At 38.6% G+C, this 27,637-nt stretch overlaps 1 protein-coding gene across 5 annotated transcripts in view; it reads right to left on the bottom strand.

The window, feature by feature from the left end:
- The window catches only part of Nav3 (neuron navigator 3), a 709,344-nt gene that overhangs the window by 159,197 nt on the left and 522,510 nt on the right, over nucleotides 1-27,637 (bottom strand). For 3 of the 5 annotated variants that reach the window (XM_041665541.1, XM_041665547.1, XM_041665565.1), the window contains exons 7-9: nucleotides 21,648-21,716; nucleotides 18,529-18,668; nucleotides 3,427-4,462 (exon numbers count right to left, since the gene is read on the bottom strand). In XM_041665541.1, the coding sequence (XP_041521475.1) occupies nucleotides 3,427-4,462; nucleotides 18,529-18,668; nucleotides 21,648-21,716 (1,245 nt within the window). The remainder of the gene's footprint in view (nucleotides 1-3,426; nucleotides 4,463-18,528; nucleotides 18,669-21,647; nucleotides 21,717-27,637) is intronic. The other 2 variants (XM_041665556.1, XM_041665573.1) reach the window with 1 other exon arrangement.

Genomic DNA, 27,637 nt, shown 5'->3' with positions numbered 1-27,637 from the left:
TCAGTCAGAAACTGTTTCACAGGCAAATTGTTGCCGACTCTGTAATTTTCAGAGATCATTACTACTCTGAATCTCAATCACTGGTTCTCCGTTTCTGATAAATAGGAGTAGTATGACATCCTCGTGGATCTGTGGTGAAGTTTAAGTCAGGAAATGAACATCAGTCTTACAGTGTGGAGGATTTCAGTAAGTAACCACTAACGGATGGTATTTTAAAAGATGGTACTGCCATTATAAAGTAATAAATCAAGAATATTATCATCTCAAATAATTAACGACCCTATAAAACATGTCAGGGTGCTTTCAAGAAGGATTCTTAACATGAGCAGGGATAGTTAGAATTAGGAAAGACATGTGGATCCATACTCAAAATGTTATGAATCAAGAATCCAAACCTCTCCCACACATGGTGGGAAAGTATGAGTATTGAAAACTCTGCTTTTAGAGGACACATTTTTATCATTCATAAAATTTTGTGATATGTCATAGCTGTACCAAATATAGAATACTGCAGAATGTGCCTTGATAGTTTTATTTATTTTATATTATTGACAATGCAATACCCCAAGAAGTATTATTGGCATCAATGATAATTGTTTTACATAGAATTACTTCCTTAAATCCCTTGAAACAACTAGTATGTATGAACCACTATATGAATGATTCGGAGGAGGCTGCGTAAGACCGAACAGATGTTCTTAACATAGTACACATACCAGCCACGATCTTCAAAAGAATCATGTGAGGTAGGCTCACTTACTTCATCTCCATTTTACAGACTGGAAAACTGAAGTGCAAAGTTAACCTACCCGTAAGTAGGTTGCTAGAAGTCACATGACCAGTCATTGGTGGCAAGCCATGGCTGTGACTCGAAGGGGCATGATATCGAGAACTCTAGACCAAGTTTCTCAAGAGTAGTGATGCCAGATTTTTTCTACTCTTTTTTTCTCCTAACCGGTGGGCTATATCACCCCCACATCTATAATATTCACTTTAAAGGGAGAAATGAAATTTCGAGGTGTAGAGAAAGTCTGTTTGGGTGACATGGCATACCCACAAGGGATTCCTGCTAAGCTTTTAGCAGGCAAATTGCAACCATAAATAGCTTTGTTGCTAATATTGATCACAGGTGTCGTGGAATATTTATCAAGCATAAAGATGGAGAACGCCTGTTATTTGAGGCAACATATCTGGAGGACAAGAAGGTACGTAAAGTAAGTCAGGCACAGAAAAAGAACATTGTCTTTCCTATACTTGGGATGCAAAAAAGAAAAATTACCTGATCTCACAGAACTAGAGAGTAGTGATATATTAGTGGCAATGATGTGTGTAAAGGGGTAGTTTGGGGAATTATTGCTCAGATACGGAGAATTTCTTTTTGAGAGGAGAAATAAGTTTAGGAGACCTAGTGTTCAGTTTAATATGATGATTATATGTGATAATAATAGACTGCATGCAAAATACTGTTGAGGGAGTATGAAGTATGCTCAAGACACAATTGGTAACTATGTGCGAAGATGCATATGTTAATTATCAACGCTAAATCATATTCAAAAAGATCATATACATAGAAATGTATTGATTTTAAAATTTAGCTGGGAACTGGTGATGCACACCTTTAATCCCAGCACTCGAGAGGCAGAGGCAGGTGGATCTTTGTGAGTTCGAGGCCAGCCTGGTCTATAAGAGCTAGTTCCAGAACAGGCACCAATGCTACAGAAAATACCTTGTCTTAAAAAACAAACAAACAAAAAATTAAGGAACTATGACCAAAGAGTTCTTTGTGGTATATAGGTAAATTCAATAGCAATACAGCATTATTTAAAATGTTAAAGAAGATTAAGAGTGCTGAATCAAAAACATATTTTCTAATGCAATGGAATCCACTAAATTTTCAGCTGCTGAATGTTTCATCACAAACAAACAAGCAAAAATAAGTCTGTTGTCACTTGTAGAAATAAAATGGATAAATAGGTAAACACAGGGATTCATTTCCATTGGCATTCGTATTTGATTTAAAAATGATTGATGTCTTTGCAAAATATGCTTGAAACAAACAGATTGCTAAGTGTGATGTATTTAAAGGTTTCTTGTTTTTCTTATACTGTTGAAATGTGGATTTTGATTTGGACATCTTAAATTTCGATTAGCCAGTTGGGGACTTTGGAGCCAGAAACAATGGACTTTCCTGATCCAGGTACAAAGGCTTAGATGTCATGTCACTGACGTCACGGCAATTTGGACGGAGATACTTACCAGGGATGTGGCAAGCAAGCCCCACAAATCAAATGTAACTATTAGAAGTTTGCTTGAATCAGTGTGTAAAGTCTGAGAGAAAAGCATTTAGTTTCTCTCAAAGGAAAAAAAATAATAACAATTACAATTCTTGGCTTTATTTTGAAAAAGCCATAATTCAATACATATAAATAAAATATTTCACTGCAGTCTTGACTCCATGGTCATTATAGCAAGTCCTGTTAATCTATTCTTAAAACTTCTTATCTGCTTAAAATCTGACAGCCTGCCAAAGGATGGGACCAAGAAGACATTTTTCTTCCCTTGGCTGGGTCTCTACTAAGCAACCAGTGAATTAAATTAGATCGGCAGTGCTCTAATTGATGAGTCAGGTCCCCACACTGGGAAAAGGGGCTACTTTGGTAACTGTGCAGAAGTCTGCATATTTTTAGATATAATATAAAACTGCATGCTTAATGTATACAGTGTAGAATTAATATACAAAATACAAGGCAGCAAATATTAATATACTGATTTTATAAATAGCTATTTTTATCTGCAAACTTAGAAGATTTTACTATGATTTACTTTGAAATGGTATACCTATGAAAACACTTCATGCTTTGCACTATACTAGAATACAGAATAAATAAATCAATTACCTTTGTTATTATTTTAATCTCTACTAAGAGTTGAAGGAATGAGACTAGGAAATTTGAAGCAATTTGTCTAACATCATAAAGCTGGTATATGGCACAGCTGGGAATTCAGTACATATGTGTATGCTCTCAAGGCCACCCTCTTTAACCGTTATGATCTACTTCATCCCAAACATGACAACAAGAACTTGGCTGCCAGCACCTTTAGTCCGACGATTATTTTAAGGGACAGCTTGAGCTAAGGACAGTTGCTAGGAACCAGAGGTTACAGGTGTGATGAAGACCCGAACATGAAAAAATCAAGGCACCTCAATTCCATCGTGCCCTTGAAAAGATGTACGTTCATTTTTGAAGGCCTCAGTGTCTAAGAGAATAGGGTCTGACACGTGAGAAGATGTCCCCAGACTAAGCTTTTCTACAGAATTCTAGTCCCGTAGCTTCGAAGAGAAACATTCTGAAATGGCCATTTAACTTAATATTACACATCTCACTATGCAGATCAGTGAACACGGGGCCAAGGGGGCCATCTCACCTGTAAATGAAGGGAGCCACCGTGGCAGTGTTGGGGTGACTATGTTGCTGTTGCTGGGGGAGCTGGACGGCTCCATTGCCGGTGCTCTGTCCACTGCTGTGTGCCACCTGCACGCCACAGGAGCTAGAGGGGGACGCATGGCCAGCTTCCCTCCCCTCCTGGGGAGCCTGGGGAGCGGAAAAGCCGTGTGTGCTTGCTTTCTCCGTGGTGATGGGCTTGGGGAAGGCCTGAGAAGGGCTTCCCTTGGTAGTCCTGAATTTTTCAGACTCTTTGCTTGCTGCACTGCCGGGTGAAATGCTTTGCTTTGCCGTGGGTACCTTTGACCCTGGCTTTGGGATCCCACTGGATGATGGAATTAAGCTCTCTTTCTTGGCTGCTGCGGTCTTGCTGCCCTTGGGGATCAAGCTTGCGATTTTAGAGGTCTTTTTGGGGGCTGTCTCAGTAACCTGGTCCTTCTCTTCCTTTCCGGACTTCTCAGTGCAGGCTTTATTTTTGTCCCTGTTCTTTTCCTCCTTTTCTTTTGGCTGCAGCAAAGACTTTTTATTGCTGAAATTTTTGCTTCCTGCTTTCGGAGGGGTTAATTTAGGTGACACTTTGGGACTGCTATTTGTTGAGCCACCGCTATTCAAGCCACTATTAAAACCTTCCGTGTCTCCAGATTCAGAAAAGGCATCATCGTCTTTCCCACCATCACTAGGTCCCGAACTGGGAGACTGAGGGGGGCGCAATGCAGTCCGGGCGTTCACCAGCTTGAATTTTTCAAGCATAGATTTCTGTCCCGAGGGAGCACTTTTAACCCCTTCTGTGGCAGGAGGCTTCAGTCTGTCAGAAGGTGGTGTGGGCGAGGTGGCTGGGCTGGCCTGCTTCACCGTCAGCATGCTGGAGGTGGCACTGTGCTTGACATTCATGGACTTGCTGCGCCAGGGCTTGCTGGCACTTGGGGAAGGGATGGCAGAGGCTGGGGGTTGCCCAGCAGTGCTGGGAGGCTGTGTGTTTCCATTGATACCTGAAGATGGTTGAGGTCCTTTGGAGGAATCTGTACATAATTAAGGGGAAAAAAAAGGGAAAGATTTATTTGTCTTGGTTGCTTATTAAACACAATTACACATTTACTTTTTTTTCTTCCTTAAAAAAATATAGGTATCTCTGTGTGTATGTGTGTGTTGGGGGAGCATGTGCATGCCTATTTCCATGTGAATGCAGGTATAGGCAGAGGCCAGAAGAGGGTACCAGGTTCCTTGGATCTGAAGTTGCAGGTGGTTGTGAACCATGTCTTCTCAAAAATGTTCTACTGTACATTCTGGGCCACTTAGCCATCTCTCCAGGACCCCTTATTTCTTAACTATAGACACATATTTATTCTGAACTGAAAAGCAACATATTATGCATATTTACTTACTTCTGTGATACAATTTTCTTTGTTTGGAAAGTATCAGTTTCGCATACTCCAGATACTCTTACCAAATGGAAGTTATTAGTCCTGTGTATTTATATATTTGAAGATAAATAAAACAACATCCCTCCTTTATGAAACTCTTTGTTATCCAACCACTACAGCTCAATCTAATAAGTGAATATTCTACATTGCCTATGAAATGAAGAATTTTTAAAGTTATAAGGAGATTAGCTACTTGTTATATGGCTACATATAAATGTAGCCTTTTAATTAACTGTATTTACTAGCAAAAATTACCACTAAAGTTATATTTTGTGGTGTGTATGTGTTTGTGTGTGTCTGTCTGTCTCTATGTCTATGGTACTGATACGAAAAACAGGATCTTGTGTATGTTAAGCCTGCATTGATTAGAGCAAACAACTTAAGGATACATCTCTATTATTTTAATCTTTGTGTGTGTGTATGAGTGTGCATGTGTGTGTGTCTATCTGTCTGTCTTTCTGTGGTAGTAAGATTGAACAAGTCTGCATTGATTAGGGCAAACAATTTAAGGATATATCTCTATTATTTTAATCTTTGTGCATGTGTGTGTGTGTGTGTGTGTGTGTGTGTGTGTGTGCACGCATGCGCACACATACACACGCACAGGGATCTTTTGGAGTTGCTCTCTCATCTTTTACTTTGTTCTGAGGCAGGGTCTTTCTTAGTGTTTCCACTTCTCCATGGTGCCCTCTAGGCTAGCCAGGCTGTGACTTCTATGTGGCTTTCCTGTCTCTGCCTCCCTTCCTTCTCTTTTTCTAGCTGTAGAAAAGCTACAAATATGGGCTTTTGCAATGCACTCTCTACATGGATTCTGAAATCTAAATTAGGGTCTACGGAACTGCGTGGTGTGTGCTTATAGACATTGAGACTTCTCCCAAACATCAAAATCTATTGCTCCTTTTCTTTATGATGATCCTGAGATGGGGGTATCTATTATCAGATCCCCCAGGGAACCTCCAGTACCTGATTCTCAGCATACATTTACATGTTTACAGATTTTAAGAAATTACTGTCATACTATTCTGCTCTTTCTGGGAATATTAATCAATTTGATTTAATTACTTCTATCTAAAGAACCTAGTCTAATCATATCATCTGTTAGTATTTACTGAGTGGCTTCTGAATTGAAGGCACGCCTACATTGTATAATCCTGTTTGAATAAAGAAAAGAGCTGTACAATGAATGTCACTGGATGCTGATATATTTTAGACATCAGAAGAACAGGATATAAGGAAGATGTGGTAGAAATGATGAGAGTTGCCTGAGGTCATGCAGGGCTGCCTAATAAAGACAGGACAGATGACATGGGGGTGGGGATATAACTGTTGAAGGCAAGAGAGTATTCATGAAATGTCTTTAAGGAAGTATACACGTTTTCCACCTATAAAGATTTATATACATATGTGAGGAAATAGGTTTGTAAAAAATGCAGTCACACAAAATTTAACCATGTTTTACAGAGAATACAATTCAGAGGGCCATTACTTCACCAAACTCTTCACATTGGCATCAAAATCGATTAGTGTATTTGCCCATTCGACAAGGAAAATAATGTTAACATTGCTAACATAACCATTCCATACATAAGCCTACTGAAGATTCCTTAACTTCACTATTTCACAACAGCCTTTGAGGTGGGAAGGGCTTATGTTTCAAGCTTATTAAACTCAGTGAGTCTAAGTAACTCCTTCAACAGTTTGCACCAAACAAGAGTTCCTGCACTGTGTGACTCTGCAGTTGGCTTTCTTTGAATGCTTGGTATTTGGAGCACAGGGGGTTGTATAGTTTAATGTGATCATGTGCTATCTGGGGATCTTACTGCATGTGATATGCTATGATCTTACTGCTATGATTCAGCAGTTCTTCCAATTCTAATAGTCTACAAATTTAACAAGCTACCAGATACTGTAATTGCTACCCGTCACAAGCTATGTTTGGAGTAGACAGGGCTGAATTCATTCTTTGACCTTGTTTCTTAATATTATATCATCCATGTTGGCTAAATTAATAAATGTTCCACAATTACGCAGTACTCATATTTTTGGTTCTTTGATGTTTGAGAACCTTGTTTAGGTCTGAGCTCATCAGGGCATTGAGCAGTTTGTGGTGATGAATCACTAAGGAATAATCAAGCATATGAAGAGATCTAAAGTCTCTTTTATCCTCATTTTAGGCACAAAATCAGTCCAGTCTACTGTCTATTTGCAACTTCATTAACAAATCAAAAACATCCTGACCGAGAGAATCAGGCACTGTAGCAAGGATAAGAATGGTGGAAAGGAATGAGGCAGGATGCTGTTGAAATGACTGTCAGTGGTAGACAAGAAAAGTAATGATGCTCCTTTCTTAGAAAACAAGCTGAGGGTGTTAACTCCATAGACCACAGAAGTTCAAGTACAGAAGAGGAAGGTATCATGGCTACACCCAGAATAAGACATGTGGGACTCGATGTTATGGCACTCACATACAACACATAGCAACAGCTGTAACATCAGCTTCAGCTGAGATCACTCGTCTAAGACAGATTTCCATGCCTGCCTCTAAATCTATCCCCAGTCTGTTTTTTTTATAGCAGCAATAAGAAACCCCAGATTTCTTTAACAGGACAAACCACAGTGTCAGGTCTCTCGGTGTCAGAAAGATGTTCGGATGGAGAGAGCTCCCCGGACTCCTCATGATAGAGTGTATAGCAACAGCAGCTGAAATGGCAGCATGGTGGGACCCAGTCATGACAAGTTCACTAGAGGCCTGGGTCTCAGAACTGAGACTTTCCAGGCTCCACCCAGGAACAGACCATCCAAAGGAAATTCTTAACATTCCAACCATTGTAGATAGGATCACCTGCCAGCACACACTCATCGTTTTTTTTCACAACAACACTCCTAGACAACTGTCAGCCAATCAGGGGTCCTAAACCTTAGAAATCCTTCACCCCCACCTTTGCAACAATAAAAACCCAACTCTAACTGAGCTGGAGTCTCTCTGATCACTCCAATACATTGGACAATCAGGGAGACCAAGTTTGTGAACTTGTGTAAGAATAAAGGCTCTTTGCTTTTACATACAAGACTCAGTCTCTTAGTTGGTTTGAGGGGGGACTTTGTGATCTGGGCATAACAAGCATCAGTACCTTCTACAGAATGGGTAAAGCGGAAACCTTAGGATCTGTCAGTCACATTTTCAATATTAAGCATCCTACGCCCAATAACATGGTTCTGAAGGTTGATTAAGTCTGTTTATCACTCACTCAAAATTAATCTTTTTATAGAAAGAAAAGAACAGATGCCTCATATGCAAATGTAAAGGTATTTAAACAGTGTGACTGTGCCTTGCATCTTTATGGCCTTTCTTTGTTTATGGTGATAACCTGTTATCTCTGGTCTCCAAATAACAATTTTCTATTAATCTTCCTCTTCTTCCATCTAGATACCAACCAACTCTACCATAACCACTAACTAGGGGTTCTCAATGAATTGTTCAAAGCATGTTGTGAGATTTTTGTCCACAGTATCATATTAAATCTCATAATAACCACCCATACACACAAGCGTTCTTTTGCCAGAAATAAGAAAATGAGAGCTTCATGAGAGAAAGCAACTTGTACCCAATAATACACATAGCAAGACTTAGAAAACTCCAACACACTGAACCAGATTTATCTGACTCCAATACTTGGAGGATTTAAATTCTGACAGTATTTCTTACCATGGAGAAGCTAAATGGGTATCTGAATTCTGTTTGTCTTCTTCCTCACTGAGCAGAATTTAAATATGAATAACATAAAAGACTCTGCCCAGTGCACTACTCTATTTCCTTTGACAGTCTGCTCACACACATTCCTCAGAGTTAATGTAAAAATATATCTCTTCATTCAGGCTTACAAATATGCCTAAACTTCCTCAGTCAATGTTTGGCTTCCTCACCTGGCAAGCGACACTGTCAACAATTCGGGTGCAATTCCAATCTACTCCTAAAGTGAATACACTGAGGTAAATATGGTGACGGCAACAGACACAGGAAAATGAGGAATGAGGCCATTGATAAACTTTAGGGCTTTAGAGCTTAGATACAATAGCTGACAGTGTTACCAGCTTCATAAGCCACACAGAAAACATCCTGAATTTGTACATCTATTTTTCATTGCACAGTATCTTAGATAGAAGAAAACTAACTTTTTAAAAGTTTGTTCATTTATTTTACATCCTGACCACATTTTCCCCTTCTTCTTCTACTCACATTCCCTCCTCTCCTTTACTGCTGCACAACCTTCCCCCAATTCACTTCTGCTCTGTTTCTGTTCAGAAAGGGGCAGACTTCCCATGGGTGTCAACACAGCATGCTATATGAAGTTAAGACAGTACTAAGTTCCTCCCCTTGTATTAAGGGGATAGGTGGCCAAAAGCCAGCCAAAGTGTTAGGGACAGGCCATGCTCACACTGGTCCGACATGTAGACCAGTAGAACAAGCTACACAACTGTAATATACAGAGGGTATAGGTTGGTCCCTTGCAGGCTCCCTAGCTGTGGGCTCTATGTGAAATGTGAGTTTCTATGAGCCTAGCCTAGGTTAGTTGTTTCTGTGGGTTCCCTTGGGATGACATTGACCCCACCCTTTGGTGGGTATAGTTCTTCCTCCCTCTCTTCAACAGGATTCCCTGTGCTTGGTGGATCAGTAGAAGAAAATTGAAGACCCCAACATAAATCCACACACCTGTGAACACCTGATTCTGGACAAAACAAAAAGCCAAAATTATACAGTAGGGGGAAAAAAGCATCTTCAACAAATGGTGCTGACATAACTGGATGTTGACATGTAAAGAATGCAAATAGATCCATATCTATAACCCTACACAAAATTCAAGTCCAAGTGGATCTTGGACCTCAACATAAATCCAGTTACACTGAATGTTACAGAAGAGAAAGTAGGAAATAGCCTTGAGATGGCATAGGAGACAACTTCTTGAATAGAACACTAGTAGAAGAGAAACGAGATCAACAATTAATAAATGGGATCTCATGAAACTGAAAAGCTAGGACACTATCAATAAGACAAAATGGCAGCTTATAGATGGGAAAAGATTTTCACCATCCCCACATCTAATAGCGGGCTGATCTCCAAAATATATAAATACTAAAGAAATTACACATTAAAATACCAAATAATCCAATTAAAAATAGAGTATAGAGCTAAACAGAGAATTCTCAACAGAAGACTCTCAAATGGCTGAGATACACTTAAAGAAATGTTCAAAATCCTTACCCATGAGAGAAATGCAAATCAAGACTATGAGATTCTGTCTTAAACCTATCAGAATAGCTAAGATCAATAACACAAATGACAGCTCATGCTGGAGGGGATGTGGAGCAAAGGGACCACTCCTCCATTGCTGGTAGGAGTGCAAAATTGTACAGTCACTTTGGAAATCAATATGGCAGTTTCTCAGAAAATTGGGAATCAATCTACCTCAAATCTCCACTATACTGCTTTTGGGTATATACTCAAAAGATGTTTAATCATACCGCAAGAACATTTGTTCAACTATGTTGAGAACAGCATTATTCATAATAGCCAGAACCTGAAAACAACCTAGATGCCCCTCAACCAAAGAACAGATAAAGAAAATGTGGTCCATTTACACAATGGAGTATTATTCAACCATTAAAAGCACTAACATCAGGAAATGTGAAGACAAATATATGGAACTAGAAAAAAATCATCCTTAGTGAGGTAACCCAGACCCAGAAAGACAAACATGGTCTGTACTAGTAAGTGGACATTAGCTGTAATAACAATGACCAGGCTACAGTTTACAGTCCCAGACAGGCTGAGTAACAAGCAGGGCCCAAAGTGGAATGCATAGATTTCCGTGGAAAACACAAGGATAAGAGATTTCTTGGGTAGCTTGTGGGTGAGGGGAGCAAGAATGGGAACAGGAGGGATAAGTTTGGAAGGTGGAAAGAGGGAGAGAGAACTGAAAGTGATGTTTTCATATGGGCTCATTTTGGGGTCAGAAAGAAACCTGGTACAATGGAAACTCCCACAGATCTACAAACGATGAGGTCAGCTAAACTTCCTAGCAACACTGGATAGGTAGCCTAAACTGACCAGGCTCTGTAACCTCAATTATCGCGAGAGATCCTTAATCCAGTAACTGATAAAAACAGATGTAGAGACTCACAGAAAATAAACCTTTAACTAAGAATCTATAAGGTGATAATGAGGATGACAATATCCGCATTCTATGAAGTGTTCTTTGCAGAGCAGGCAGAGAGTTGGATAATACTGATAGCCTTGGATACAGGACATCCTAAGCACAATAATTCTTGCGGAAGGAAAGAAGCAAAAAGAGTTAGAGGTTGTAATAAGATTAGAAATAATCAGTCTCTAAAATACCAATCTGTTTCTCGATAACATACCGAAACACCTTTGAAGAATGTGAAAAGTCATAAAGGATGGCCCAGATGCAAATGTCTTCTCTTGCCTCTATCGTGTCGCAGTACGTAACCTTGAGAAGGTAACTGCTTGTGAAATGTTCCAGTCATCAATTTTATAATGGCTCAACAAAAACCTAGGATGCTATTGCAGAGACAATGTCCTCTCCGCATATGCTTTCCTATACTATTTGCAAAGTCAGGGAGCTGCTTTGTGAAAGGGTGTGATATTTGGGACTGTTTCTATTTATGCACCAGCTTTTATTATCTTCAGTAATAAACAAAGTCCCTCACTATACACATAGAAACCAGCAACATATTTCATGAATATTACTTAGTGATAGCACCTTGTTTGTACTGAGTGTTGACTAAGAGTTGAAAATTTCTTAGATTTCAGAAATTATGGTATTGCTACCTTATATCAAGATAAACAAAGAGTCGTGGAAAGCACAATAAAATTATCAGTAATTAAAAATAATAAACATACGCAGTGAGGCTAGTCTTGTAAAGGACCCATGTTAGGTTTCCTGAATCCATGGACTGCTCATAGTTGTCTATAATTCCAGTTCCAGGATTTCCAACACCTGACTTCCATAGGAACAAGGCATGAACGTGATGTGTATACATACATGTAGGCAAACACACACACACATACAAAGCAAATAAATAAGTCTTTAAACATACATATTATCTAAGAGAAAAAAAAGAACCACACTTTAGTTCCCTACAGATATTTAAAAAGAATTATGGAACAAAAGAGCCAGAAAAAAATGTGTTGAAGAATGAAATATCTTTTGCTTAGCTAACAGCAAGCAACTGAAATTCAGTAGCTAATACAAAACTCACATGAACTGTAATGGCTTACAACAATGAGTCAAAATGTTGCTAGATCTTTGGCATCAATCCTGCTAGTTCCAGGTTGGGGATAAATAAAAGAAAAAAAATGGCTCATATTAGATAGTGCTTGATGCTGTTCTCTTCCGTAATGGTACATGTTCAGTGTAAGAACCATTTGGGAGAGACAGTGAGATGATAGTAGTGTTCCCCTGGGTACTGAGGCATGTTCCTTAGCAACATGGAAAAACACATCTCTAAGGAACTGTGTCAGGCAACCCAAGTTTAGTAACTCGGGACTCTAAAATGTAGCTCACAACTGGGTCACAATGAAACAGGGGAATTTACATTTACAATAACTGAGATATTTAGTATTCCCTTTCAAACACATTGCATGTACTTTGTAGAACAAACTAATCTATTAACGTTTCTTGAAACACATAAAATGTGTGCCCAAATGAGTCACAGCATGGTTTTCTCAAGCTCCAATACCTAGTCATCCGGTATGCGTTTTATTTTCAGAGGACACATCTGCCTAGAGCCCTCTTTCAGAGGGCACGGGCTCTGATAAATGCAAGGATCGCCTGCATTCTTCATTGTCAGCTTTTGAATGGCTGGTGATCAGGAGGAGGAAGTGAAGGGGAGTCTGAGAAGCCTAACAAAAGATGCTCTTTTAATTTCTCGATGTATTCTGAGAAATTTGTTCCTACCTCCCACTTCCACGGAACAGTGAGATGGTATTTCATTCTCCTCTAACATTTCTATCACAGCTGTCTTTACAAGAAATGATTTATGGCAATGTGCACTTATATTTTAATTCGTCTGCTAAAATGAGCACACCTGTTTTTGGGAAATGCTTAGTATTGAGACGGTATTAGGTATTGAAGTGAGGTTGATGGGTCTCTGGTGATTCCATTCAATGTCACGGTTTATGGAAATCACCCTGTATCCTTCTACCCCCAATCATACCAACTAACACTGCTGTGCTTAAAATAGCTTGGTTTTCTTCAGTATGGAAGTAAAATTGTTCTTATACATACATAAATATTTTTTGCAACTTACAAATTTTAGAGAGTTCTGAATTTTTAATTTGTTTAATTCTTCAGACAAAATCTCTCTCTCTCTCTCTCCCTCTCTCCCTCCCTCTCTCCCTCCCTCTCTCCCCCTCTCTCTCTTTGAGATACTGTAAGCTTGAAGAACTGGGAGGCAACCATAAGTTCCAGCCATTCCAGGCTCTATTACTGAACTATATACACTTGGCCCTAAAAATAGATCTTCTCAAGTATTCATAGAATAATAAAATAAATTCAGCCTCTCAAGCTACCTCTGATGAGTTACTTTAAATTTATTTTTGATTGCCCTATTTGCCTGTTGTTTCTTGAAGGCTTGCTTTTTTTCTGAAAAAGAAATAGAAGATGTGGCAATTTGAATGTAATTGGTCCCCGTAAGTTCATAGGGAGTGACACTATTAGGAAGTATGGCATTGTTGGATTAAGTGTGGCCTAGCTGGAGAAAATGTATCACTGTGGAGGTAGACTTTGAAATCTCATATGTGCTTAAGCTATGCCCAGTGACTCAAATAACTTCCAAAATCCTTTATAAGAGTTGCCGTGGAGCCGGGCGGTGGTGGTGCATGCCTTTAATCCCAGCACTCAGGAGGCAGAGGCAGGCGGATCTATGTGAGTTCAAGGCCAGCCTGGTCTACAAGAGCTAGTGCCAGGACAGGCTCCAAAGCTACAGTTGCCGTGGTCATGGTGTCTCTTCATAGCAAGAGACACCCTAATTAAGACAGAAATTGGTACCAGGGACTGGGGAATTACTGTGATAGACCAGATCATGTTTTTGTTTAGAATAATATGGATCTTGGCAGTTTGGGTTAGGAAAGCAGTGGAATGCTTGAACTTCTGCTTCATGGCCTAGTAGGAGCTTGGAAGACAGAGAGCTAAGAGTTATTTGAACTGTGGGGACCTGCCTTAAGAGGTTTCAGAGAAGAATTTTAGTATGCTGTCTAGAGGTCTTTCTTGTGTTCTTTTGATAAAGAATGTGTGTGCTGGAGACTGAAGTGAAGAGTTTTGAATTCTTTCCATTGACAGAGGAAATTTCAAAACAGTCCAACATAGCTTCTGTTGTATGACTGTGAGTGGTAACTCTAATGAAGAATTATGATGAAAGGAGCAAGCAGAGCAAGTTAAAATAGAAAATATAAAATTTTAGGAGAAAAGGACCACCAGGGAGTAGAATGGAACTAAGTTCTTTGTTCAAGGAGATAAACAGATTAAAAACTGGAATAAAGGAGGTGGTGACCTCAGGGCACGATCCACCCAGCTACGGTTCCAACTTGTAAAAAGGAATTAAAGAAAAGCTTAGAGTTGTGTGTGGTGGTGCACACCTTTAATCTCAACACTCCAGAGGCAGAGGCTGGTGGATCTCTAAGTTTGAAGCCAGCCTGGTCTACAGAGCAAGTTATGAAACAACCAAACTTAGGCAGTGAAGGTAATCAACAACAACAGGAAGCTGGGAAAGATATAACTAAAAGATCTCTGAGTGCAAGGTCAGCCTAATATACAGCTTCAGGACAGCCAAGCTTAGGCAGTAGAGGAAACTTTTGAAAACAGAAAGCTGGTAAAGATGTAATTGAGTGAGGTGGCCATGTTCCAACCCCAGAAAGCAGTAGAACTTATCAGCTTCAGCCACATGGTTCTGGCTTTAGAGTCCAGGACAGAAAAAAAAGGGGGTTATATAACAGTCCTCTGAAACTAAGGAAAGATGCTGAGGTCAGGCATGTGTAAGGGGTGTCTCTACGAACCAGAGAGGTCATTGTGTGTAGTAATAAGAGTGGCGGGGCTGCATCCCCAGCACCCCAGCCGCCTGCTAGCTAATGCCCCGAAATAACAACACACAAACTGTATTCATTTAAACACTGCTTGGCCCTTTAGCTCTAGCCCTTACTGGCTAATTCTGATATCCCAATCAACCCATCTCTAATAATCTGTGAGCACCGGTTTTAGTGAGCACTGGTCTTACCCGGAAGATTCTAGCCTACGTCCATCCTGGGTCGGAGCTTCATCACGTGTGTCTGCCCGGGAGCAGGGCATGGCTTCTCTCTGAGGCGTCTGCTCCCGAAAGGAGAGCTGTGGAATCTGAGCTCACTTCCTCTTCCTCCCAGCGTTCTGTTCTGTTTACTCCTCCCACCTATCTTCTAACCAATGAGGGCCAACAGTTTCTTTTTATTTAACCAATGACCTTCCTCCATCAATTGTGTGAAGTTGTGAAGTAGAAGCATAGATTGCCTTGGATGCCTCAAATTAAAGCTTGTAGTACTTGCTCGGACACAGAGTGGGTTATAATTTGTCGCAGTGTAGTATTACAACTGAAATGGCTCTGCATCCAATGACACAAATAATTCTAACAGCAAGTGCATTGTACATGCAAAACTGTTTTCTATCATGCGAGTTTATCTAAACTTATTGACAATTTACTTACACTTAATGCCCACATATGTGTGACAAGTCTACAAATCTGTAAAAAGGATCTACAAAGTACAGCTTTCATATTGCCTCATTATCTGGATTATCAATTACACATCCCTCTCCTACAACTCCTTAACCCAAAGGGCATAAGTGACAAACTCTTCAAAATATTGCGAAAATTTCAGGTAGCTTTATTTAAAGCGCTAAATGTTAATTCACTATGTCTTTACACCTTTTGCTTTCTCTGGTAAGTGATCAAGACTACATATTGCATTGTATCTGTCTCCATCTTGTGGTAATTAGAAATATTGCTATATACAATGTTAAATTTCTAGACATCCATGAGAAGCTGAGCATCTTTGGGAGAACCTGGATGCTTATCCATCTTTGGAGTTGTACTTTGAGATACCAGAAATAAAAACTTTGAAAAAGCAAATATAGACACTTCATTTCATCACCTTATCAAAATATTTAGATCACTTCTAAATCTTCTAGTATCAGATATGTATGTGTAGAAACTAATATAATAATATATATGGAGCAATATATATGTATATACACATATATACAAACATAAATGTGCAGATGGTAGCATGACAATTTTAAATAAGTATTGGTAGTTCGTTCAACACACCTCTGTTTGCAAGTTTGTTAGCCTCCTCTAGAAATTATAGAGCATATACTTGTAGAATTTGTTTGAAATTATCGAACGCTTTCTAAAGTCCCACAATGAGGGGAGTGTTTACTTCCAACCAGAAGTTCCCATTTCCCATTTGCTGTCTTCCCAAGAAAAGTAAAAGGCTCAAGGGTATATTTTTATTTAAGTGAAAGAAAAAATAGAATGCTCAAAATCACTGAGCCTATAAAAGAAGAGAAACCAAACTTGGGCTTGAAAAGTAGGCATATGTGTGGTATTAAACATTATAAGAAATAATTGAAACTCTTTTGATGACTGAAGAGAATTTTTTTTCTTGTTTTAAAATGTTCATTGGAATCATGTACGCATAAAGCTGCCAACCAGGAAGGTGAAAACCAGTTGATTTTAGAGTATTATGAAGGCCAGTGGCACTCACAATTATGCCAGCAATAACTTTTTTATTAAAACTTTAAACGTACCTGGTCATTATGAATCAGTGAATGCGCAATCACTTGCTGACAAAAGGAGACTTTCTTCTTAATTTTAAAGCTTCAGACTTCAAAATGTATACAGTATTTCCTCTCCCCTTCCCTCCACTCGAGTCAAAAGTGGGAGGCATTTCAGGCATTAAGACACACTGCTTTGCTATCCAGGGATTATAATACTCCAAAATTTGCTTCAGTCCAAAGGAAAGATCCTCACAAAACAGTTTCTTGTTCAAGGTTGACCCTGTCAATTTATGTCTGAGTAAGAGAATGCTGCCTAATTCCCTATTGACATAAGTGGTAATTATCTAACCTGTACAGAATAGTCCATGCTTCGTTTAGCCATTCATACTCAGCTTTCCATAGTTCTCCTAACTAAACATATGAATCACTTCTTAATTTCATAGACTACCCTGCACTGGGTAGGGAACGACAAAGGGAAATAGGACATTTCACTGATGTGGAAATAGTGTTCTAACTGTCACAGTATTTGCAAAGCATGCCTTTTTGATTTCCCTTAGGATTCAGGCATAGATGTACATCCATTCTATTGAGCCCTGTTCCAAATAGGACAGGTTCTAAGTCAGAACCTTTAAAAATACACACCTTGCCGGGCGGTGGTGGCGCACGCCTTTAATCCCAGCACTCGGGAGGCAGAGGCAGGCGGATCTCTGTGAGTTCGAGGCCAGCCTGGTCTACAAGAGCTAGTGCCAGGACAGGAACCAAAAAGCTACGGAGAAACCCTGTCTCGGAAAACCAAAAAAAAAAAAAAAATACACACCTTGCATATCATAGAGAACTGTGTGGCTTGTAGAGCATTTATAATCTACTATTCACATATATATTTGTGTCTTTTTTACCTATTCATTCTGTGATTTTATGTTTCTAGTAAGTACTTTAAGAATATATATATGGATAATTTGATGTTTTGGGAACAATGATGTCATAACGTTTCCCATTACTTCTGCTTTCAAAGACAGACACTAGTGGATGGAGATATGATCCAGTGGTTAAGAACACTGGCTGCTCTTCCAGAGGACCCAGGTTCAACTCCTAGCACCCACATGGCAGCTCTCAACTGTATGTAACTCCAATTCCAGAGGATTTGATACCCTCACACAGATTTACATGCAGGCAAAATAACAAAGCAATAGAGTAAAATAAATAAATCATTCAAAGACGAAAGCTTATCACAAACATATATCGACTATTGTTCCTACTTTTTTGGAAATGCTCACATACACTGTTATCTTGCCTAATTGGGGACTTACTACATAGCCCACATTGGCCTCAAATTTGCAGTAACCTTCCTACCTTAGTCTCCTGAGTACAGGAATTCCAGGTATATAGTCCCACAGCCTATTCACTATATCTCAGCTTTTAATACATCCACCTTAATTACTGTCCGCATTTTGTCAGTGACGTAAGGATTAACTGACACAGGAATTCAAATAAGTTTAAGTTAGCTTCTTGATTCCAGGATAAATTTTCATGAAGGACGAAAGGCGTAAGAAAACTCTATGCATATACATCTGGGGTAACTAATTCTTTTGTGAAACAGATTTTATGCTTGGCTCTATAATTAACAATCTACTTTAAAATACATGAACTCATTTCCTTGAAATGTTCTGCAGAATAGAAAGGACCAGGAGGAAGCCGCAATTCATGATGGCGGGGGTTAGGAAACTTCTCGTATAAGATTCTCATCCCTAAGCTGCCCCATTGTTCAGCTCTCAACATCCCTGTGTCAATCCACAAGGCATACATTAGACTCGGACCAGGCTGATGTGAAAGGTGCACACTTACCTTTCTCATTTCCGTTTGCATAATTTGGAGGCTTGTTTTTGTCAATGCTGTTAAAGCTCTGACTTCTCCTATTCAGGTTGGAGGCTCCTGGAGCCTTGTTGCTGCTGCTTGCAGCTGGCACCCTAGAGGGCCCTGGAAGCCTGAAATAGCACGAAAAAAAAAAAATACATCATTATTGTACACTTCAAAAAATAAGGAGAAGGGAAGTATGAGCAAGGAAGAGTTGGTGGGAAACCCACAGTACGGGATCGTCTACGACCTACTTAGCAGAAAATGATGGGTTAAGGGACAAACAGCTGGGCACCAAGTAAGAGACTGGGAGGAAAAGCTGGGTTTACTTCTCAATAAACATGCCTCTAAAGATAAGAAAATTAAAACAAAGTGGCCTTTAACCATAAAAAAAAAAACTTGCTCAGATGAATAAAAGTTTATGTTAAATATACCATTCAATTATATGAGAAGAGCAACACTGGCTTTAACCTCATAGAATTTTTAGCCCATTACTCAATTATTTGTAGTTGCTAAAATTTCCCTTTCAGTGTACGGAACATAGTTCTAGCTAATTCAACTTTTCCTAAGCCTTGAAATTTAACGGCAAGAATAAATCATTGAACAAAAGGCAAACACCAATGGTATTTTGACTAGCTAAGCTTAAGCTTCTAAGCTACATTAAAACACAGTGCCAGGACCAAGGTCGCGATCACGCTATACACAGCTGGGCTGCTTCACAAAAATGTTTCACTATCTTGTGAAGAAGGGGACTGAGATATATTTTTGGTGATTATTCGCATGAGCCCACCGCATTGCATAAGGCAGAACGGGATGCTAACCAACCTCGAAGGAAGAAAACCACTGTGAGTACAATGATAGTTGAAATATCCCTAGAGCGAAGGAAGTCTCGGTGATTTTTGTGTATGAAGAACGAGTCAGGTGGAAACTCATGCCCTTTCTCTCATCACCAGAGCAGCGGGGTAGATGCCGGTCACCTGACACTATTGGATTAAGACTAGCATCAAGTTTCAGTTTGGATCAGTTTACATTTTACTATTTTTTTCTTTAAAATTATACTTCTCCATCATTTCATGAACTGTACCTAATTTTTAGTTTACATTACTATTGCATTTTGCATATGTACCATAAGCTCAGCCCACATGACTGAAAACCTAGAATTTAATGGCCACCTAGCGTTGACAATTTTGAGACTTGACGTGGATACTGCCAGCATTGTGTGTCTGTGCTGCCACCGTGTGGATAAGCTTGTGTACTGCTCTGAAAATTCCTGCCTGAAAAGAAGATGGATCAATCTTTCCTAAGAAACAGTGCGGATCTTTTCACAGCTCTTCTTTTAAAATAAAAAAAATTTAAAATATTTTTATAACTGCATTATATGTCCAAATTGCTCATCTAGTTAGAACAGCAGATTTCAGCACATCTCTACTGTTCTACCAACTTTGAGAAAGCAACCCCTCCCCAAATAAAATGTTTTATAGTAGTAGAACTTCAAGATGCAATGAACACCAGGAAAATACAAATACAAAAACTGCACTTAGAGGCTCTTAAGAGTGTCAATTTTTGACTGCACTTTCGTGATTAACATGTTTAAACACATCTGGCTAATAAACAGTCTCTGCAACTATTCTAATAGTTTGAGGCTGTGTCAAATACAAGATTAGAATCTTTCCCAAATGACTTCAGCTTTTTATTTTTTTCTCAAATAGCTATACAAGGGATTGTAGCTACAACATCATAACCACAGACTCTAGGAATTTACGGCCCCAGTGATTACTCTGCACAGGAAGAAGTCAAATAATTAATTGGGCTATGTGTCCAATCTCAATAAATATGAGAGCAATTTCTGAAAACATAGCCATAGACTTTGAAATTCATTCCATACTCATGTGTAAACAGTGTGTCCTCCAACTTGCCCTGTTTGCAATGAAACTTGACCCACTTCTAGAAAGCAATTAAGATGCATTTTAATCTTTACTGTGACCCATGAAGTTAAGTGATCTTCAGTCCTCAGAAGAACAAATTAAAACAAATTAAAAGATACATTTGCTCTTCTCATTACCCTAATTTGACTGGCAGCCAGAGCCTCCACATCATTCATCAAAGCAGTAAAAAGGGAAATGAGATGGAGAAAAAAGAGAGAGAGAGACAGTGTGTGACACAGGAAAGTTCCATTAGGACAAAGTGCTTAGAGGATGTCGTGTATGTCCACATTTTACAAGAGTCCTGAAGGTGCTTACTGCTCATGGGTGTCACTGCCCTCACAGATGTCATAAAATGACATCTGTTGTCATTTTAACTAAACCATTTGAAACATGCTGTGGAAATTCATGTAAAAAAAATTAAAACAAGGCACTAATGTCATTGAGCCATCAGAAGTAGCCCTCATGGCGAAGCCCTGGACAGCTTGATTCATGGCTGAAGCAATGACTGACAAATCACCACTTGACAGCTCCTAAGAAAGGAGAATGCACATAGCATCATACATCAGAGTGCAAACTTTTGCTTTGACTACATCCAGCTGACTTGAGCTACCATTATTCCTTTATCAGTAACATGAACAAAAATAAAGCTCTCCAAATACTTTACAAATCATTGTTTTATAAAAAGCATAAATATATATTGATCTTTAAATCCATATGTTATCAAAGCATAAATTTGTTATTATATGTAGAACATCGTCCTAAGTTAATTTCCCCACAAAAATCATCCAACCCAATTCTGCTTTTAGAGTGTATAGTAAGTACCACATGCCTATTTCAAAATAGTTAAAAATCTTGCTGTGTAACTTTCAGATTATGAGACCTTGAAAGGGTCAAAGGGCTTTCAAGGTCATTTTTCCCCACTTACTCTAAATCTAGGACACAGCTTTCGCCCATCACATAACTGGACATCACTAAATCTCAATCAAAGCCAGACCTTTAAACCCATTTAATCACCTAACATCCTCATCCCAAAGTCTCCATATCCACCGGGGAGAACCGAGTACTTAAAACTTAGTACTCTTAGAAGTGTATACTGCTTTGGACAATGTAAAGTGGTAGGACAGCATATCACTGGCGTTTACTTGAACAGCACTAACAAACAATAGATTAGAGACGTGAACTGACCTAGTAGGCTTTTTCTGACTGGTTGCAATTCCACTGTGATTACACTGAGCTGCATATCTGGCTGTCAGACTGTATGAGGAGAAACAGAGAAATGGAATTAAAGGGATTCTTTGACCATGGAAAGAAAGTGCAAACTTACAAGAAAGTTATGAGTCAATGAAATGCAATTGAAACACACAGAAACAAATATATATATACATAAGAACATCATGGTAATGCAACACATATGCCATGAGAATGCCCTGTGAAGTAATGGGGCCCATCTCCTGTATCAAAAAAAAAAAAAGGGCCTCGTTGCTGACTTCGAAGTTATAATGTGAGATGCTATAATTATAGATATTTAATATTATTTTATCTAATAGAATCTTAACCTTCATCTGACTGTGAAAACATTAAATAGACTAAAGTTTTAATCATAAGATTCCTTTCTCCAGAATAGTAAGAAGAAAAGTATGAGTAGAGAATTTTGTCAACTCTAATTTGCTCTGTTAAACCAAATATTCTGAAAAGCAATTTATTAAAACTGAGTTTATGACACATACACATTATTATTGACACCTAACACCGTGCAATTTAAAAAGAGTTTACAATATAGCAACTTTGTTTAAAGAAAGCTGTGTACCAGAGTTGAAAATTACTTAGAGTTAAGGTCTAGCAAAAGAGTAAAAGAATAAAAATTCTTAAAACATCTGATAATTCCTGAATATTCTTGAATTATATTCAACAAATTATTTTAGTGTGTATAGTGGGGTGTGTGTGTGTGTGTGTGTGTGTAGGCTGATTCATGCCATAGTATGCATGTAACATCAGATATCAGAAGGTAATTCTGGGATTGATTCTCTCTTGCCACCTTGTAGGATCAGAAAGCTGAACTTAGGTCTTCTAACATACAAACTTTATCCACTGGTCCATCCCACTAGCACCACAACCATTTTTAAATTGAATACTTTGTTCAAAGAAATAAAAGAAAGCATTACTTAACTCAAGCTTTGAAGAGTAACACTTTATCCACAAAAAATGCAAATTTGGACCTTAAATTGATATCTGTGTTGTTAAAAGTTGAAGAGATGCTGGGCGGTGGTGGTGCACGCCTTTAATCCCAGCACTTGGGAGGCAGAGACAGGCAGATCTCTGTGAGTTTGAGGCCAGCCTGATCTACAAGTGCTAGTTCCAAAACAGGCTCCAAAACTACAGAGAAACCCTGTCTCAAACAAAACAAAACAAAACAAAAATAGTTGAAGAGATAATGTTTAGGAAAAAAAAAACATTCAATAGATTTGAGTGTCTATTGGCACACCCAGGGTAGGCAAGATTAAACTTCTTGGAGAATCACTTCCCAGGGGCATTAGATCTCTGCATGATCACATCTGGCATGTTTGAACAGTCACTAGTAGTCAGGAGGACTATAGATTAGCACTGGGGTGACAGCATCAGCAAAAAGGGTCACTGGAGCCCTATGGTAATTGATTAGTTTGCTCTGTTGCTTAGCAGAGAGGATTTGGGCAAGAGAAACTTTTCTTCTGGTCTTGTTTTGTTCTCTAGGACATTTCTCACTCTTCTGAACCAGCCTGTGTTGGGAATGCGAGTGTCCTTACTGTAGCCTAGGGTAGAGTGAACACATTATCATATGGAAGGTATTTTTGTGTCAATAGAGTGCATGTTCCTCACATTCATTATTTGGTACATTGGTATTTGTATACAAAACAATCTGTATTTTAACTAGACCATGAACTGAGACAAGTGGTCAAGCTACTTACTTTGCTGTCAAAAATATCATAGAATAAATGTAAAAGAATAAGCTGTTTCAATGCAATCAGATAGAAATTAAATAAATCCAAATACATTTTTAAATGCAAGCAAGGTGAGGAAATCTCTTTTGAATTTCCAGTTAACTTGTAAATCCTCCAGTAAAAGGACCAATTTTTCTTTATTGATCTCCCCACACTGAACATAGACAAGATTAGTGAAAATGATACGAGACAAAGGGTTTTCTGGTAACTAAGGCTAGCCCATCATTTCTATGTATAAGTTTTAAAGAAATAATATAAATTTGGGCATTCAATTAGGAATAGGCAATAGGAAATTCCTGTGCTATTAAATGATTCAGTTAAAGTCAGTTTGGCTTTATGGCTGTGTTTCTGATTGGCTGTGAAAGAATATGTTGCATGCTGACTATCTTTGTACCAACACCTCTTACTTTATTTAATTCCTTGGTATTTAGTATCTTCAATTTATCTCTTGGTTTTTTTCTGCTTGGTTTACTGAGGCACGATGACACTACACAGCTCACACTGGCCTGGAACATGCTATGTAGCTCGAGCTGGACTCTGAGCCATCATCCTTGGTGGCCAGTGTCCTAAGGGTTGTGATTATAAGTAAGACCTATTGCTAAGATGTGTGACGTCACTATCTTGAACAACTCTGGGGTTTTGTTCATTTTTACTGCTTTCTAAATTCTTGGTATTATTCATAGTCTCTGCTTGTTACACCGTCCCCTACCACAGCAACCTGACCTGTGTACCTGCCGCTCTTGTCTATTTCTTTTACTTTTTCATTACACCTGTATCCCTCAACTCTTAAAGGCATCATTTTCTCTGCAGAGACTATGGCCCCTATACCTCTTTACTTCTAAGATTCCAGCTAAACTTCTTCAAACTGCAACATGCATATCAAGGATTTAAAAGACTTGTCCAGTTACATAATGTTCACGCTTACCCACGACAACGAACTTACCGTTCGTCTTCATTCATCTCCAAAGTTCCAATATACTTCTTCTATTCACTCTTTTTTTATTAATAGGATCATGATTTACCCATGTGTGCTCAGAATTGATTTTCCCTTTCCCTCTCAGTCATTGCAGATGTCAGTGTCTGCCCTGTTATTAGACAAACACCAACCACATGCTTCTAAGTTCCCCTTCAACCTTCATGTCTATTACACTGACTCATTCTCTTGGTGTTTTTATAAAACACAGGTGACCAACCACCTTGGCATCACTTGGGACTTGTAAGAAATACACAATCTCAAATCCAATCCCAATACATTTGCATTTTAACAAGGCCCTCATTATTTTCTCTCATCTTGAATTTAACTTTCTCTTATCTTCTCTTATCTCTTATCTTATCCTCTCTGTATAATAAATCTTACTTCCACAGTAGAACATAAACTCTTTTAATAACTCTTTTTATAAAGTACATAGATGCTTTGAAAATAATTTACTTTAAAGTAATAAACAAGTAAGACAGAAGCTTTCCATTCAAAAGTTTATAAAGTGAAGAACACACATAGCTATTGGGATAAGTGTTCTGGTGTTATGGTCCTCTCATTATAGTAAGATTATTTGAATTCATGAAACAAGACAACGAATGAATCATGAAAAATGATGCTGAGTGACTACTGGCTACGTATTGCCAAAATACTTAAAAGATTTAATTTATTAAAATAAGTTTAAATGGTAATAAGTGGTGCTTTGCCTACAGAAACATAGCTCATAATCATGTATATTAATTTGTAAGTTCTCCATAAAAGTATAGTTGGATATGTAACAGGAACTACATTTATTTCCAGCTTAGATATAGAAACACAGAAATGCCCAGCAAGTGGGCAAAGAGTGATGAGTGACATATTTACTGTGAAAGAATAAACTAAGAATCTAGAATTAAAGAGCTATTACATTGTTCATACCACAGACCCTGGAAGTAGACCGTTATGGCTGGCTCATCACCCACTGTGGTAGTTTGAATGTAATTGGCCCCCAAATCTCATGGGGAATGGCACTAGTAGCCCATGGCTCTGTTGGAGTGGGAATGGCCTTGTGGGAGGAAGTGTGCCACTGTAGTTGTGGGCTTTGAGTTTTTCTAGGATCAGGATACCTTCCAGCATGTCAGTTGACTTCCTGTTGCCTGCAAGATGTAGAAATTTCAGCTATTCTTCCAGCACCACATCTGCCTACAAGCTGCCATGATCTTTGCTATGATGACAATGGACTGAACATCTAAAACTGTGAGCAAGCCAACCCAATTAACTGTTTATTTTGATGAGTTTCTGGATTCATGGTATCTTTTCATAGTAATAGAAACCCTAACTAAGACAACCACTTAGTTGCTCTGCTTGCTTCGCCATCTGTTAAATGAGGTTGATAACTCTATGTATGTCAACTTTTTCCGAGAATTTAATTTAACATGACCAAAAACAAGTATCTGGTACAAACAGATCTTTATAAAAATGAAAACTAACATGTAATGGAATAAAGAATTCCTAAACAGTCTAAAATTCTGAAGAACTCAGTATATAACATGACATTCTTTATTTATTAGAAACAACCCTGCCTTTCTATGCTTCACTGTTTTCTTTGTTGGATACAGGTCACTTGATGTATTAGTATTCTTATCAGGAGTTCACAGGTATGGTCCTTTCAGGATAATGTCTGAGATTTCAACTATGGCTCTTAGTCTCTACAGTGGCCCTGCCTTATAATATTACATGCCCTGCCTTATAATATTACATGCCCTGCCTTACAATATTACATGACCTGCCTTACAATATTACAGCGCATTATTTACTCTTCTTAAATCCTGAAGTTGACCATATGAACCCCTAAAAAACCTTGTTCTACAATGAATCAGCACATGCTGCTTCAAGAAGTACCTAAGAACCACCATGCCCAAAGTAACTCTTAAATCTATACATAATCCAACAGCACCAAAATTTCAGACATGGTATTTAGCCTCCAAAGACTAAAACTGCATCTCTCTTTCCCTTTTCTTGGCTCTATTATCATATTATCTTTTTTTCCTATTAAAATGTATCATCAGTCAAGTACTCAATAAAAACAGAAATGTAGCCTACTCCTGTCACCAAAGGCTGTCTTTCTATGTTAGTAGAACAATTCAGCCTTCCACTGAGAAAATCCCTAGCCACTGCTGAAAAACTATTGGTAACAGATGCTGCTAGGGAGGGAGGATTAGTTCTTTTCAAGGATGTGGCTCCCAAAAGGCTGTATGGTTCAGTAGATAGTCTTATAACCATACATTTAAAGGAAAGGCAGTCCTATGTGAATCTAGTGGGTTCTAAGATACAAAAGCGCACATGAGAATGGGAGGGGAAAGGGTCCAAAGGAGCTATAGAAAAATTTGAAGACAGTAGAGAATGGATTTAGTCAAACATGCCATACACATGCAAAAAACTCAATATAATTGAACATAATACTCAGAATCAAGATTAAAAGATCATTTAAAAACCTGTATTATAGAAGATCCCTCTTTTGAAAACTCCTATAAAATGATAACTGACAAGCTAACAGCTTGTAGAAAGAAAGGACGGCTTCAACAGTCATTTCTTTTGTATCTTCAAACAATCTAGTTTCCTTCAAAATCCACATAAGACCTTTTGTTGATATTTGCACTTTAGAACTTGTGCCATCATACAATGGACACATGCTTAAATTTTGCTAAGAATTCACAAAACCATGAAGGAATTAGAAACTTAGCTTCTCACACATGTTTCTTTTTAGTGACTGGGTGGCTGAAATAACATCCTCGTGGCCTTTGAGACAGCTTACGGTGATACCTTATGCCATCAGCAGACTGTGGCATGAACACGCGTTATAACTTCCTGACATTTCCACACACAGTTAGTGAAGCCACCTGCACAGTCTGCTTCTGTGCGATCTCAAGACAGTAACTAAAGAGACAGATCACGGAAGAAGATATTACAGAAATAGTCTCCTGCTAGTTTGCAGCATCCAACTCCAAGATATAGGAAGATCAGGAATCTAGATTCATATTTCTCTCACTGTTTCATCATAAACTACATTTCTACAATGTTTTCCCTCATACTCGGCTTTTAGAAAATCCTCTATTGCTCTGTACCTCTTTTTTTATTTAAATCTACAGTCTTCACTGCACAGCAGAGCTGTATCTCAATACACCAAGAGCGTAATCACAAAAGTCTATTAAAAATACAAACCACCTTAAATGGACTAAGATATT

The sequence above is a fragment of the Microtus oregoni genome, unplaced genomic scaffold, assembly GCF_018167655.1.
Source record: "Microtus oregoni isolate MIOR12 unplaced genomic scaffold, Mior012 000001F_ref0000356, whole genome shotgun sequence".
NCBI classification, from domain to species: domain Eukaryota; kingdom Metazoa; phylum Chordata; class Mammalia; order Rodentia; family Cricetidae; genus Microtus; species Microtus oregoni.
Note: the sequence above shows the minus strand (reverse complement) of the source record. Positions and strands in the feature narration are given on the sequence as shown.